The 14365-nt window shown below is 48.2% G+C and overlaps 1 protein-coding gene across 1 annotated transcript; it reads left to right on the forward strand.

Moving 5' to 3' along the window:
- Window positions 1-1662: 1662 nt before the first annotated feature.
- Window positions 1663-10506, forward strand: PRSS16 (serine protease 16). Its single transcript, XM_002816554.6, has 12 exons — window positions 1663-1732; window positions 1807-1973; window positions 2770-2869; window positions 3031-3160; window positions 4588-4711; window positions 4947-5024; window positions 5122-5169; window positions 5683-5973; window positions 6741-6882; window positions 8626-8805; window positions 8919-9064; window positions 9181-10506. The coding sequence occupies exons 1-12, from the start codon at window positions 1663-1665 to the stop codon at window positions 9247-9249; spliced, it is 1545 nt and encodes a 514-aa protein (XP_002816600.1). The 3' UTR covers window positions 9250-10506.
- Window positions 10507-14365: the final 3859 nt, after the last annotated feature.

The raw sequence follows: 14365 nt of genomic DNA on the forward strand, positions 1-14365 counted from the left end.
TTATCCATATAGCCTTTTGCTCATTGCATATTCATTGAGAACCTATCAAGTGCCTTGAAGTAGTTTGGGTGTTATGGGTACACCAGTGAACAAAACAGACAAAATTCCTTCCCACAATAAGCTTACTTCCTGGGGAATGGTTTGGGAGAGAAATGCAATAAAATGTCATCACTATCAGGGAGTGACAACAGAAGGATCAGAGGACAGGGTCTCAGGGGTTGTGCCATTTTATAAGGGTGGTCAGGTAAAACCTATTTGGTAAGATAAAATATATGAATGGGAACTATAGGAAGTGATAAAATAAGACTTGCAGATATTTGGAGGAAAAGCATCCCAATGAGAGCAAAAATTCTAAGGAAGGAGTGTGTCTTGTGACATATGAAATAGCCCAATGCAGCTGGAGCAGTGAACCCAGGAGGGGTAGGAGATGAAATCATGACAGTATATATAACAGGGGGCCAGGTCATACAGAGTTTTAAAACCTGTTTTCAAAACTTTAGATTTACTTTGAGTAAGATGGGGCATCAGGGAAGTGTTCTAAACCAGGGAGTGAATGATTGTGAATGATTGGGCTAATATTTAATTCTATCTCTCTGTCTGCTGAATGTAGAATAAATCATGAGGCAGAAACAGGGAGACCAGCTAAAAGGCTTCCATGATATCCCAAGTCAGAGATGATGGTGGCTCAGCAGTTGTAGCACTGAAGGTAGTGAGAAGTCATCAGATTCTGGATATATTTTTTAAATTTATGGGAATAATTTTTTAAATGTACAATATTTCTCATAGCGATAAGTCCTATGAAAAAGAATTAGGAATAAAGTTTGAAAAGGAATAGAAGAGGGCCATAGGTTTGGCAATTTCTAAGAAGCTGACCATGGAAGACCTTTCTGAATGAATGACCTTTGAATAAAGATCTAATTGAAGTGAGGGAGCAAACCACTTGGGTATATGGGGAAATCACAATCCACAGGGTGGGAACAACAAGAATAAGAACCCTAAGGCAGAAGCAAGCCTGGTATGTTCAAAGAACTGTAAGGAGTCTATGGACAGTGTGACATTGTGGGTCAGAGAAGCTTGGGACAGTGAAGCAGAGCAGAAAGTGAGGGGGCTGGAAAATAGACAAGGTGAGATTGGGGAACAAAGAGACAAGTATGGAGAGAAAGACTGAAAAAGAGATGGGGGACTGAGAACAAAGAGAGGGAAAGACTGAGTATGGGAACAACTGAGGGGTACTGAAGATATGCTGAGGGGCAGAAAGAAAAGACTGAGAATAAGTGGGCAACTGGGGTTCCAGAGGAGGTGCTGAGGTGGGGAGAGACAGAGGTTGAAGGACAATAAGGCATGCAAAGGAGGAATCTGAGATAAAGAGAAGGTAGACTGAAGAGAGGAGAGGAGGAGACTGAGACAGCGAGGGCTACTGAGAGCTGAGGGAAGAACAGACTGAGAGGCCCAGAGAGAAGGAACTGGGAGTTCTGATGCTTAATCAGCAGCCTCTGTGTACAGACTCTGGCGTCCCTGCCCCGCTTTAGCAGTTCCTACAGACGCTTGACCTGCCAGGAAAGGAAAGAAACCTGAGCCTCTGCTGAAAGGTGATGGATTTAAAGCCCGGCTGCTAAGGATAAGATAAAGGTCCCCCTGGGGGAGAACAGAGTCCTGAACACCATGGCCGTCTGGCTTGCCCGGTGGCTGGGTCCTCTGCTCTTGGTTTCCCTCTGGGGACTCTCGGCTCCAGGTAAGAGGAGGCTGAGGGTCAAGCAGGGCATCCTAAGGGGGCCAACCTGACTTCCTTCCCTCCATGTCCCACAGCCTCCCTTCTTAGGCGCCTGGGTGAGCACATTCAGCAGTTTCAGGAGCGCTCTGCCCAGGGCCTGGGCCTGAGCCTGGGTCCAGGTGCTGCAGCCCTCCCAAAAGTGGGGTGGCTGGAGCAACTGCTGGACCCCTTCAACGTGTCCAACAGACGATCCTTCCTACAGGTGAGGCCAGGAGACGGGGAGTCCACTGCCCATCCTGCCCTCTCCTCAGTCTCCCTCATCTCTTCCTCAGTCTGCATTTTTCCCTCTCCACACCTCAGTTCTCCCCATCCCTCTGCTTGAATCTCATGTTATGCTTGCTGTCAGTATCCCTTTTCCTGCCCTTTTTAGATTTGGCCTTAGTCTTCCCTCTCCTCAGGGTCCCACTCGTTTTGTCCCTCAGATCTTGCCCTTCACCATTTCTTTCTCTCTGTCATTCACATTCACTGCTCCTCCCTACCCCCTTGTCCCTGTCCAGACTGGACACAAAACCTACCACCAGGTCTCAGTAGGTAGCAGAAATTTGAACCAGCTTTGGAATCAGACCTAGCTCACAACAGGCACTCAAAGATATCTACTGAAAGAAGGAACAAATTCGCCATTTTTCAGTGCTTCCTCTGTATTTAGTCTCCAAATATCATCCCATTTGGATCTTATTCCTAAATCCATCTGCATTTATTTCTTATTCTACAATTATTACTTCAAGAAATAGCAAGTTCCTTCAATGTGAGAGCCACTCCCTCAGTTCTGGGGATATAAGAGTGAAAAACCAGGCCAAAAATTTGCTTTTGTAGATTTTGCATTCTAGATGAGGAGATGAACAGGAGAAAAGTGAGCAAGTAAATGAACAAGCTCATTTCAGATACTGTTAAGTACATAAGGAAAGATCCATTAGGGAGACAGACTGGAACAAACGAGGAATCGAGAATAAGTCAGGACTCTCACAATGCCATTTCTTCTTCCCCATCCCACCTCTTAGCGTTACTGGGTGAATGACCAACATTGGGTTGGCCAGGATGGACCCATATTCCTGCATCTGGGGGGTGAGGGCAGCCTTGGGCCTGGCTCAGTGATGAGAGGTAAGAGGCAAGGTTGGGGGAGAGAAGGAGTTGGGATGCTGGTGGGGACCAGGAAGGGGAGCTGCATATTGCAATGCTGTGAGACCTGAGGAGTGCAAGGGATTAAACTCAACTTGCATCTCACACCCCTCCTCCAACCCCCATCCATACACTCTTCACAGGCCATCCTGCAGCCCTGGCCCCAGCCTGGGGCGCCCTGGTGATAAGCCTGGAACACAGATTTTATGGCCTGAGTATACCTGCTGGAGGCCTGGAAATGGCCCAGCTCCGCTTCTTGTCCAGCCGCCATGCGTAAGTGGAGGAAGGGAAAGTGTTTATGGTCAAAGGACAGGAATGTCTGTGCTTTGGCATCTCTGCATCTGTGTCTCTCTCCTCCACTGTCTGAAGTCAACCTCTGAGTCTCTGGTTCCCTCTGTTTTCTTCTGTCTTTCATAGTGTCTTGCTTTTTCTCTTTCCATTTCTGGGTCTCTGACTCTCCCTATCTGTCTTTCTCTTATCCTGTGTTCTTTCTGTTTCTGTGTCTCTGTCTGAAGTAAGCCACTGTATCACTGTGCAGACCACCAGCATTCCTTACCTGGATTACAGCCACAGCATTCTCACCATTTTCCCTGCTCTGCCCGTGACTTCCAGGTGGAAATCAGAGTAATTCTGTTAGAGCATAAACCAGGTCATGATCCTCCCTGGCTTAAGTCTCTCAGACGTCTTCTGTATTGCTTAGAGTAAAGTCAAAGCTTTTACAGTGGCCATGGGGTCCAATGGGTTTTGGCCTCTAGTTAACTCTGACCTCCACTCTCTCACTTTCACTGGGCTCCAGCTACACTGAGGTCCTCACTGTCCTCCAGACTTACATGCACATTCCTGCCTTGAGCTTTTGAACTCATCCCTCTGCATGGTGTGGCCTTCCCCCAGATGTTTTTATGGCTCCCACCCCAGCCTCCTTCAGTGCATCTCACTCCTGTTAACGACCCCCACCATTTTTCCAACTTTACTTCACCTGCTTTTTGTTTCTTTCATCTGCTTTATTCTTACAGAACTTAGCTTTTTCTTTCCTCATTGGTATCTCTGTCTGTTTCTGTCTGTAACAGTCTCTTTGCCTGTCTGTCTCATTTTCTCCATCTCTGTATCTACATCTGTGCCTCTTTGTCTCCATCTCTGTCTCTCTCTGCATCTTAATCTTTTCTACAAGCTAAACGGTTTTCTAACTGCAGCAGGATGGCACCAACTGCAAGCCATTCAGAAAGGTTAGGGAAGAAAGAAAGCGCTTGGGAGGAGAAAGAGGATGTTAGACATATCCAAACTTCACTCTCCATTTCTCTTTGTGTCTGTTCGCTCTCCCAAAACCTTGTAACTCATCAGGTTAGGACCTCTCCTCCTCTGAGTAACCCTCCTTGAGTGCCCTCAACCCTTCCCTACATTTGTCAGGTTTTCATCTAAACTGACTTGGAAATTTTTCCTCTCCTACCTAAAACGAGAAGGGAAAGAGGGTGGTGGCTTTCTAGAAAGTGGACGAGGACAGGGTCTCCCTTGGCCTAGGCACACATGTTCTGGGAAGTGTATGTGGCTTGGAGAACCCTTGGAAACACGTCATGAGAAAACGGCCCTGGCTTCTGGCCAGATTCACCCATTCATGTCTCTGGATCAGGGTCTCCCCCAGAATGGGGAAATTTTCAGGGATTCCCAGCGATGAGGACCGACCAAGTCCCCCCCTTTGACCCTAGGCTGGCTGATGTGGTCTCTGCCCGCCTGGCACTTTCCCGCCTCTTTAACATCTCCTCCTCCAGCCCCTGGATCTGCTTCGGAGGCTCCTATGCCGGCTCGTTGGCCGCCTGGGCGCGGCTGAAGGTCCTGCGACTCCTCCGGGTGGGCTGGGGGGAGGGAACTCGGACTTCAGGGCCCCAGTCTCAGATAATAGGAATACCCTCCCACCACGCCCCTACCTTCCTCCCGCCCCCCAAAAATTTTGCACAAGCTGTCCTCACAAGAGCCCGAGATCACACAGCGAGTAAGTGACACAGAGGCACGAAGATATGCGATTCCAACCCCTCAGCCCGCAGGCTGACGGCGTCTCCTCCCTTAGTTCCCCCATCTCATTTTCGCGTCGGTCGCCTCCTCCGCCCCGGTGCGGGCCGTGCTGGATTTCTCCGAGTATAATGATGTAAGGATGGCGGGCAGCAGGGGCGGGGGGGGGGGGGGTCCCAGTGGGCGGAGTCCCTTGACACTTCCGGATACCTTCCTCTGCGGTCCACCCACAGGTGGTATCCAGAAGCCTAATGAGCACCGCGATCGGCGGGTCCCTGGAGGTAGGAGGTGGGGCCTAGTCCGAGGGGAATTGGGAGGGAAAAGAGGCCTCTGATGTCAGGGAAGAGAAGGCCAGAGAAGGGCAAAACCTGCAACGTGGCGGGGTCTAAGGAAGGTCGGAGCTCGGGGGAATACGCAGGTTTTAGAAGAAGGCGGGAGCTGACGAAGAGGCGGGGCACCAGGAAAAGAGGTGCTCCCCAGAGAGGGTGGGGTTTAGGCAGGGAGAATCCTATCCGGAGGTGAGGTTCAAGGTGGGGCGGGGCCACAATGGAGGGCGGGGCCTGCAGGGACGACCCGAGAAGGAGGGTTGCGAGGCGGAGGCCTGGGGGCGGGGACCTGGGGGCGGGGACCTGGGGGCGGGGGCCTGGGGGCGGGCGCCTGCGCCAAGAGCTCGGTCTGCACCCTCTGAGTCCCGCTGGGGGAAAGTGGGGAACCCAAGGAGGACGCAGGTCCTGGGAAGGGAAAGCCGAGGCCCAGCCTAAGACTTGGCGGACATCGCCTCTTGCTTCCCACAGTGCCGGGCGGCGGTGTCCGTAGCCTTCGCTGAAGTGGAGCGGCGGCTGCGCTCGGGTGGGGCGGCTCAAGCAGCGTTGCGGACGGAGCTGAGCGCTTGCGGGCCCCTGGGCCGCGCTGAAAACCAGGCGGAGCTGCTGGGGGCGCTGCAGGCACTGGTGGGAGGTGTAGTGCAGTATGATGGGCAGGCTGGAGCGCCGCTAAGCGTGCGACAGCTCTGCGGACTTCTCCTCGGGGGCGGGGGCAACCGCAGCCACTCCACGCCCTACTGCGGGCTTCGTCGGGCGGTGCAGGTAAGCACTCCCTGGCACAGCTGGGAGGAGTTAGCGGACAAAGGTTCCTGCCCCACTTCCGTTGTGTGATCTTGGGCAAGCGAGAACCTTCTCTGAAACTTCGTTTTCTCATCTGTAAACTGGGGATAACACTTCACAGGGCCGATGGGAAGATGAAATGAGGCGGGTCATGTAGAGCAATCAGCTGGGAGCCTGGCACACAGTGTGCCAATGTTAGAGACTGCGATTGTTACCTATTTTGCCTATCTTGTCCTGTCCTCTTTTGGGGGGCCTGCAGGAGTGCCTGACACATGGCAAATTCTCACTTAGTATTTTTAGAATGAATGAAAAAATGTTATCTCTGGGGATACGGTTCTCCTAGGTACCTGGGACTGCAGACTCTAAATCCACAACTGCAATCCAGCTGTCGCTTTTCCAGCACTGTCTGGACCAAGTGCTGTATAAAGTGCTTCACATGTATTATTTCATTAAGTTCTCAAGAGACAGGCACTATTATTATCGCCACTTACAGAAAAGGAAACTGAAGTCTGAAAGATTATCACTTGTCCAAGCCCTCACAGGTAATAACGTCTCAGTCTTCTAGTGCCTTGATCTCTAACTCACAAGGACCCAGGCATCCACCCACTCTGACCACTGACTCCCAGGAGAACTCAGGAACTCACCCTTCTATTTCTGACTTTTGACCTCTGGGGACGTAGGCCTCTGCACCCTGGCTTGCTGGGAAGAGAGGAGGAATTTATGTCTTATGTATGTACATTGTTCCCTAGATTGTCTTGCACAGCCTGGGCCAGAAGTGTTTAAGCTTTTCCCGAGCAGAGACAGTGGCACAGCTGAGGAGCACAGAACCTCAACTGTCTGGTGTGGGTGACCGGCAGTGGTTGTACCAGACATGTACCGAGTTCGGCTTCTGTAAGTGACTGGCCTAACCCTAACGTTGTCCCCTCAAACAACCTTTTTACTATGCCCAGAGAAGTCATCTTACAGGTGGTCTGGACTCATTTCGACCCGGCTCTCAGGCACTGTGTAACCTGCAGATGTTGGGCTGGAGAAGGTGGAAGCCATACTAGTGTGTGCATGTGCTTGGCCCTCACATGCCTCCTCACTCACACACTGAGGTCTCCACTTGAGTGGTCTTCCTTTCAGCCTGTTCTTTCTCTGTGTCCCCATTCCAGGGATGGCCCCCTTTCCCCATCCACCAGACTAGAAACTTGAGCCTTGTTTTAGTTGCTTCCTTCCCATTTTCTAGTGAGCCTGTCAATTACTGAGTCCTCCTCACTCTGCATGGACAACTCTGTAGTCCATCCCTTCTGCTTTCTATGCCTACCTCTGCTGTCCTGCTAGGAACCTCCATTCTTTCTTGCCTGGATCCCTTCCCAGCTGCTTCTCTGGTCTCATGGTTTTCACTTCCTCTGTACAATCCAACTTTTTCATAGCATCCACAGAGATCCTTGTAAATATAACCTTGTCCCTCCTGTACTCAAAACCACAGCTCCTCAAAGACCCCAGGGTAGTGTTGCCAGATACAATACAGGATGCCCAGTTAAATTTGAATTTCTGATATACAACTGATTTTTTTTAGTATAAGCATGTCCCAAATACTACATATGGTAAAGTTAAATGTTCAAATTCCAGCTCCATTTTCTACTCGTGATCTTGGGCAAACTTGGGCAAGTGACTTACTTCTCTATGCCTGTTTCCACATCTATAATGTGGGAATACAGGCAGTATTTCTCTCATAGGTTTGTTTCAAGGACTAAAGGAGGTAATGTTTGTAACACTCTAAGAATAATGCAGGTCTACAGTAAGTATTCCATAAACCCCTTGCTATTGTTATTATTATAAGGCTTTACATATTTTAACCCTCTTAATACATTAGTCTTCCTAACACCTTAGGAACTTTGTAGATGCTGTTCACTTTGCTTGGATTATCCATCTTAAGTCTCAATAGGATGCCCTCCCTCAGGAAGCCATGATCCCTCAAGATAAGTCAGCCTTCCCACCTCCGACTTGGATAGCTCTGTGTTCTCTTTAGCATTTTACACAGCCTGTCATCATACATTTTTTATTGCCTGTCTTCCCCTCTGGACTGAGTCCTGTGACAGCAGAGCCTGGAGCTGTCTTGGTTGCCACCATGTGCCCAATATTGTACAACATTTATCTGAGCACATCGTAGGTGGTCAACAAATAGGGAAGGAAGGGATGACTTAATCTGATGTTATGGAAGTTAGCTTTACCCTGAAAGCACAGTGAGCTACGGGTTTTAAGCAGGGGAGACAAAATACAATTTGAGCTCCGAGCATTCCAGACCTTTGCACTTGCTATTTCCTCTATTTACTATGCCTTCTCTTCTCTATCTTTGTTTGACTCAGTCCTACTAATTTCTCAAGGTCTTATCCTTTGCAGGATGCTTTCCCTGAGCCCATCATATTTCCTCTGGGATCCCTGCCTTCTGGCCTTTTTCCATCACAGCCCCAATCACTCTGGGCTGTCACTGTCAGGGGACTGTGTGAGTCTCTCTGCCAGGACTGTAAACTCCTTGAAGGGAGTATTAGAAATGTTCTAGTCATCACTGAGGAAAGCTTTGAAAATGATTATTAAAGGAGAGTGGTGGGCTGGCTGTATACCCACACTTACAGGTATCTCCCTACACAGATGTCACCTGTGAGAATCCCAGATGTCCTTTCTCCCAGCTCCCAGCACTGCCCTCCCAGCTAGACCTATGTGAGCAGGTGTTTGGGCTCTCAGCCTTGTCAGTAGCCCAGGCTGTGGCTCAGACGAACTCCTACTACGGTGGCCAGACCCCTGGGGCTAACCAAGTGCTGTTTGTTAATGGTGAGCATGCTATCAAAACCTGGCTGCTAAGCCTCCACCTAGCTCCAGCTCAACATAGCCTCATCCTCTCCCAGCACCCATCTATCTAGCCCCATCCTATCCTTTCTTTCCAGGGGACACAGACCCCTGGCATGTGCTAAGTGTAACACAGGCTTTAGGATCCTCAGAATCAACTCTTCTTATCCGCACTGGCTCCCACTGCTTGGACATGGCACCTGAGAGGCCCTCAGACTCCCCCAGCCTCCGCCTAGGGCGCCAGGTAAGAGAAAAAAGGCTCTGAATCATTTGCATTCTCATTTGAATAATCACTTGCATGTTCCCTACTTCTGCTGGTGCTGAAATCTGACTTTCAAAATTCTTCCCACCTCCCCACAGAACATCTTCCAGCAGCTACAGACCTGGCTCAAGCTGGCAAAGGAGAGCCAGATTAAGGGTGAAGTCTGAATCTCATACCCTTTCCACTCCCTGTATGGTCACCTCAGTCTTGGACATACTTGTTCACTGAACAAAAGAAAGCAGCTTGTTTTGAAAGAAGAAACTCCCAGGAATTGGAATTCAGCACCTGTTCCGCATGTAACTGGCATGTGTCTGCAAACATCTTTATTCCCAACTTAAAGTGCTTTATTGCAGAGAGTTATGGAAATATAAGTGGATGATTATTCTCATTGTAAATATTGGTATTTTGAATGTTAAATGTCAAACAAATGTGACTTATGCTGGTGCCCTCCCCCTGCTGATCAGATTCTGGTTCAAATTCTGCCACTCCACCTCCTGGGTTAGGGGCTTTGCTGTAAGTTTCTTTTTCTGGACTTTAGATCCTGAACCTGTCCTTGCTTCTCAGTTTCTCTCACTGTACCCCTTTCCCTCAGTCTCTTCCTCTCTCTTTCCCCTGTCACTATTTGTCTTTCTAATCTCCTTCTGTTTCTCTGAATATCTTCATTTCTATCTCTGTGTTTTTGTCTATTTCTCTGTTTATCTTTCTGTTCTTCCATCTGTGTTTTTGTTTCTCGCTCTCCGTCAGTGTCTTTGTCTCTCCTCTCTCTCTTGCTCTGCCCTGGCTATTTCTACTGCTCTATTTCTGACTCTCATTTTTGGTCTCTGTGTGTCTCCTAGTCACTTTCTCTCTCACTCTATCTCTGTCTCTATTTCCCTCTCTCCTCTGCTGTGTCCTCAATCTCTCTGTCTCCCTGAGGCTCTATTTCTGTCTCTGATGCTCTTCTTCTGTGTCTCTATTTCTCTTCCTGTCACTTAATCTTTTCCTTCTCTATCTCTCTCATTTAGTCTTCCTTCCACACCGCTCACTCACCATCTCTTCCCACAATCAAATATCACTCCCTGGTACTTCCAGCTTCCAACCCTAGGGATTCATGATTCTGGTGGAGACTCCTTCTTCCAGGGCCTGGGAGGATAGGGCTAATCCCAAGGGTGCCTGCTTAGGCTATGTTAGCTGTGACAAGAACCTGCCATAGATTTGCACTGTTCTTTCCTAAAGATCAATTGTTTTCAGCAATAAATACTTCTCAGCTTTTTGTACATCTTTGTATGCACAGAGATGGTAGTTTTAGAGTTTTATCCAGTTTCATATTTGCTTGTTGGTAAGAGGAAACCTCCTCATGCTGTCATACCAGAGTCGATCTCCACTATACATTAGTTCTGCCTGTTCTTGATCTTTATATAAATGGAAACATGCAGTATATACTATATGTTTTTGTGTCTAGAAGTTTGAAATCAGCGTGTCAGCAGAGCTATTCTCTTTCTCACAGCTCTAGGGGAGAATCCTTCCTTGCCTTCTAATCCTTCCTTGACCAAAAATGAGAGTCAAAAATAGAGCAGTGGAAATAGCCAGGGCAGAGCAAGAGAGAGAGGAGAGACAAAGACACTGACAGAGAGCCAGAAACAAAAATAGATTGAAGGACAGAAAGATAAACAGAGAAATAGACAAAAACACAGAGATAGAAATGAAGATATTCAGAGAAACAGAAGGAGATTAGAAAGACAAATAGAGAATGCTTCTGTGCTTCTTCTGGTTTCTGGTGTTTGCCAGCATTCCTGTGTTCCTTGGCCTGTAGATGCATTACTCCAGTCATATGGCCATTTTCCCTGTGTGCCTTCACATCATCTTCCTTCTGCATGTGCCTATCCATGTGTCCAAATTTCCCCTTTTATGAGGATACCAGCTATCTTGGGCTAGGCCTAGCCTGTTGATCTGATTTTAAGTTGGTTACCTCTGTGAATACCCTGATTCCAAATATGGTCACAGATTGAGGTACTGGGGGTAAGGAGTTCAATATATCTTTTTTGGGGAGAAGGTGGGACACAGTTCAACCCATAACACCATGGAAATGATAGCAAGTAAAGGCTATTTATTCAGAACTTGCTATACTAAGAGAATCCACCATCGTCACTTGTGTTTGGCAGAGACTCACAACAGGCAGAGGAGTGGGAAAGCGCTATAGTGGAAAAAAGAGAAGTTTCTAGGTATGCCTTAGCTGGAGGCTATGGCATGGTGAAGCTGTGGGCAGGCTAACTAGAAGAGGGGCATCATATGTGATTGGTTGGGAGTACATGTATGGCTTTCCCTCATTGGTCCTAAGTTGAAAGCCAGAACAAAAATTAAGGAATTGTGAGTTATTATATTTAGTAAGTGCTGGCCATTTGGAGCCGATCGGTACAGGGGTATTATTGTTTGTCTTCTTCTACTGTTTGCTACAGATAGCAGCTTGACTTTCTGGACTGGTTACTGTAATAGTACGTTGGCTTTCTGGGCTGGTTACTGCAGATTGTAGGTCAGAAGCCTGTTTTTACTTTTAGTTTGGCCATTATCCATTTGTATATTCAATCTCTCAACCTTTGTCTCTTGGATCTCATGTGGCTTGGGGATTGCTCTCTAAGTTCAGGGAGTTTACAAGTCTACTGTGCATTCAGCCAGAGACAGTATCCTTTCTGGTCTTTTCTGAGCAAGCCTACCCTTATGCATGTATACAGTCTTCCAGACCTCCAGAGATGAGTAGGTGGTCTCGATGACTGTGCACATGCACAAGGGTAGGGTGCCCTTCAGCCATCCCTAGGTGTCATTTTTAAATTTCTGGTAGATTTCTAAATTAAATATATTAACTTGCATGCTTCTGTTAGTACCCTTGAGCTGTCAGCTTTCCCTGATTACTCTTCACTGTGACCTCTATTGTTTTCGGCATTGCCCTTGGGCCAGATTTTTCCATGTTCTACTCCAAATAAAGTCAACCCCTTCACGCAGGGGCCCCGAGCAGCCAGTCGTCAAGGTTTGCCATATCTACTAGGGCAGAACCTCTTTAACACAGAGTTGGAGCTTTAAGGAAGTGGGAATAGGAGCCACCAGTCCTTCCTGTCCTCATGGCCTACTCTGGCCCTCTTGGAGTGGAACTGCCTTGCCAAGGAGTAGGAGTGGGGCTCACAGGAGCAATGGGAGTTACTGGTCCTCACAGACTATGCTTCATGTCTAGAGTGAGACTTCTACAACATGTTGGGAAGGGGAGAGATGGGCACAACCCCTGGCTTAAGTGCCACAGACTTCCATGGTCTCTACCAATACTCACTAAGTGATTTTCAATATTTTGTAGAAATTTGGTCAATTTCCAGAGACTTTAAATGGAAATCCTACCTGTACCTGGGATAAGTGAGTTACCGCACTTGTAGAATGTGGGAAGTTACTTTTAAGATAGAGTCTGGAGTATTTTTAAGTAAACAGCACAGTTAAAACAAGAAGATCTCGGCCAGGCACGGTAGCTCATGCCTGTAATCCCGGCACTTTGGGAGGCCAAGGTGGGTGGATCACCTGAGGTCAGGAGTTCAAGACCAGCCTGGCCAACATGGTGAAACCCCATCTCTACTACAGATAGAAAATTAGCCAGGTGTAGTGCCCAGCGCTGTAATACCAGCTACTTGGGAGGCCGAGGCAGGAGAATTGCTTGAACTTGGGAGACCGTGCCACTATACTCCAGCCTGGGTGACAAGAGCGAAATTCCTTCTCAAAAAAAAAAAAAAAAAAAAGCAAAACTAAACTCTTATAGTTTGCAGACGAGAACAATGAAATCTCAAGAGATAATTGAGCATCTCACAGAAACAAAGGCAATAAAACTCATATTTAAACCTACTCATCTAAATTTATGTTCAAAGCTTTTATTTCACTACCAGGGCTGTAATGTGGCCTGGAACACATGGTATGTATGTGTGCGCATATGTGTGTGTGTGTTGGCCAAAGAGGTTGGAGGAAGTTTTTGATACAAGATCAAGCACTCTCAAAAATTAAAATTCCTAACTAATGCTGTAGTTATGGGTCTTCTGCCAACCAAATTCAAGACTATCATTTTTCCTTAGGAAAACCTGCCTGGTGGTACATGCCTTTGTTAACATCAAATTCGTTAAAATTAAAATTACACACACACACACACACACACTCACGTCCCTCCTGAATTAAACATTTTTCTGCAGCCAGTGGGAATCAACTCCAACCATCCCCAGGAGCAGTTTTGTTTTTGTTTTTTGAGACGGAGTCTCACTCTATCACCCAGGCTGGAGTGCAGTAGTGGATCTCGGGTCACTGCAACCTCTGCCACCCGGATTCAAGCAATTCTCCTGCCTCAGCCTCCCGAGGAGCTGGGATTACAGGGGCCTGCCACCACACCCAGGTAATTTTTGTATTTTTTAGTAGAGACGGGGCTTCACCTTATTGGCCAGGCTGGTCTTGAACTCCTGGACCTCGTAATCCACCCACCTGGCCTCCCAAAGTGCTAGGATTACAGGCGTGAGCCACCGCGCCCGGCCCGGGGGCAGTTTTAAACATTATCTCCATAGCCAGTGTAAAAGGGAAGGCTGCTCCGCACCTGGCAGGGCCAAGGTGTCTCCTGCCTCCCTCTGAATTTGCCCAACTTGAGCCTCAATGCCTACACCTTTTCCCAAATCTTGATGTTTCTCTTAAGGGAAATGCCCCTGACTCTGGATGCGCCCTAGCCTCGAGTTCCTCCTGGCATTGATTTGGGGGTCTTGGTCGTGCCCGGAGATGGGGAGAACTCAGAGTTCTGGAGACAGGCCGTCTCCACCCGCTGGATTACCTGAGGTCAGGAATTCAGGACCAGCCTGGCCAACATGGTGAAACCCCGTCTCTACTAAAAAATACAAAAATTAGCCGGGCGTGGTGGCGGGCGCCTGTAATCCCAGCTACTCGGGAGTCTGAGACAGGAGAATTGCTTGAACCCAGGAGGCGGAGGTTCAGTGAGCGAGATCGCGCCATTGCACTCCAGCCTGGGCGACAAGAGCAAAATTTAGTCTCAAAAAATAAAAAATAAAAATAAATAAATAAATAAATAAAAAACAAAAATAAAACCCATCCCATCCGCTCAGGACCATTCAGGGTCGCGGTGACCGGAGAACCATCCCGAGTCCAGGCGTCGAGAGGCTGCAAATTCACTGGTTCCGAGGCCTCAGGGAAGAGCCCACCTGCCGGGCAAGCGTTTCCAAGAGTGAAAAGGAATCCGCACCCCGCGCGAGGGAGCCGAGTCCTGTGAACCCTGCGGTGGCTTCGTGG

The sequence above is a fragment of the Pongo abelii genome, chromosome 5, assembly GCF_028885655.2.
Source record: "Pongo abelii isolate AG06213 chromosome 5, NHGRI_mPonAbe1-v2.0_pri, whole genome shotgun sequence".
NCBI lineage: Eukaryota > Metazoa > Chordata > Mammalia > Primates > Hominidae > Pongo > Pongo abelii.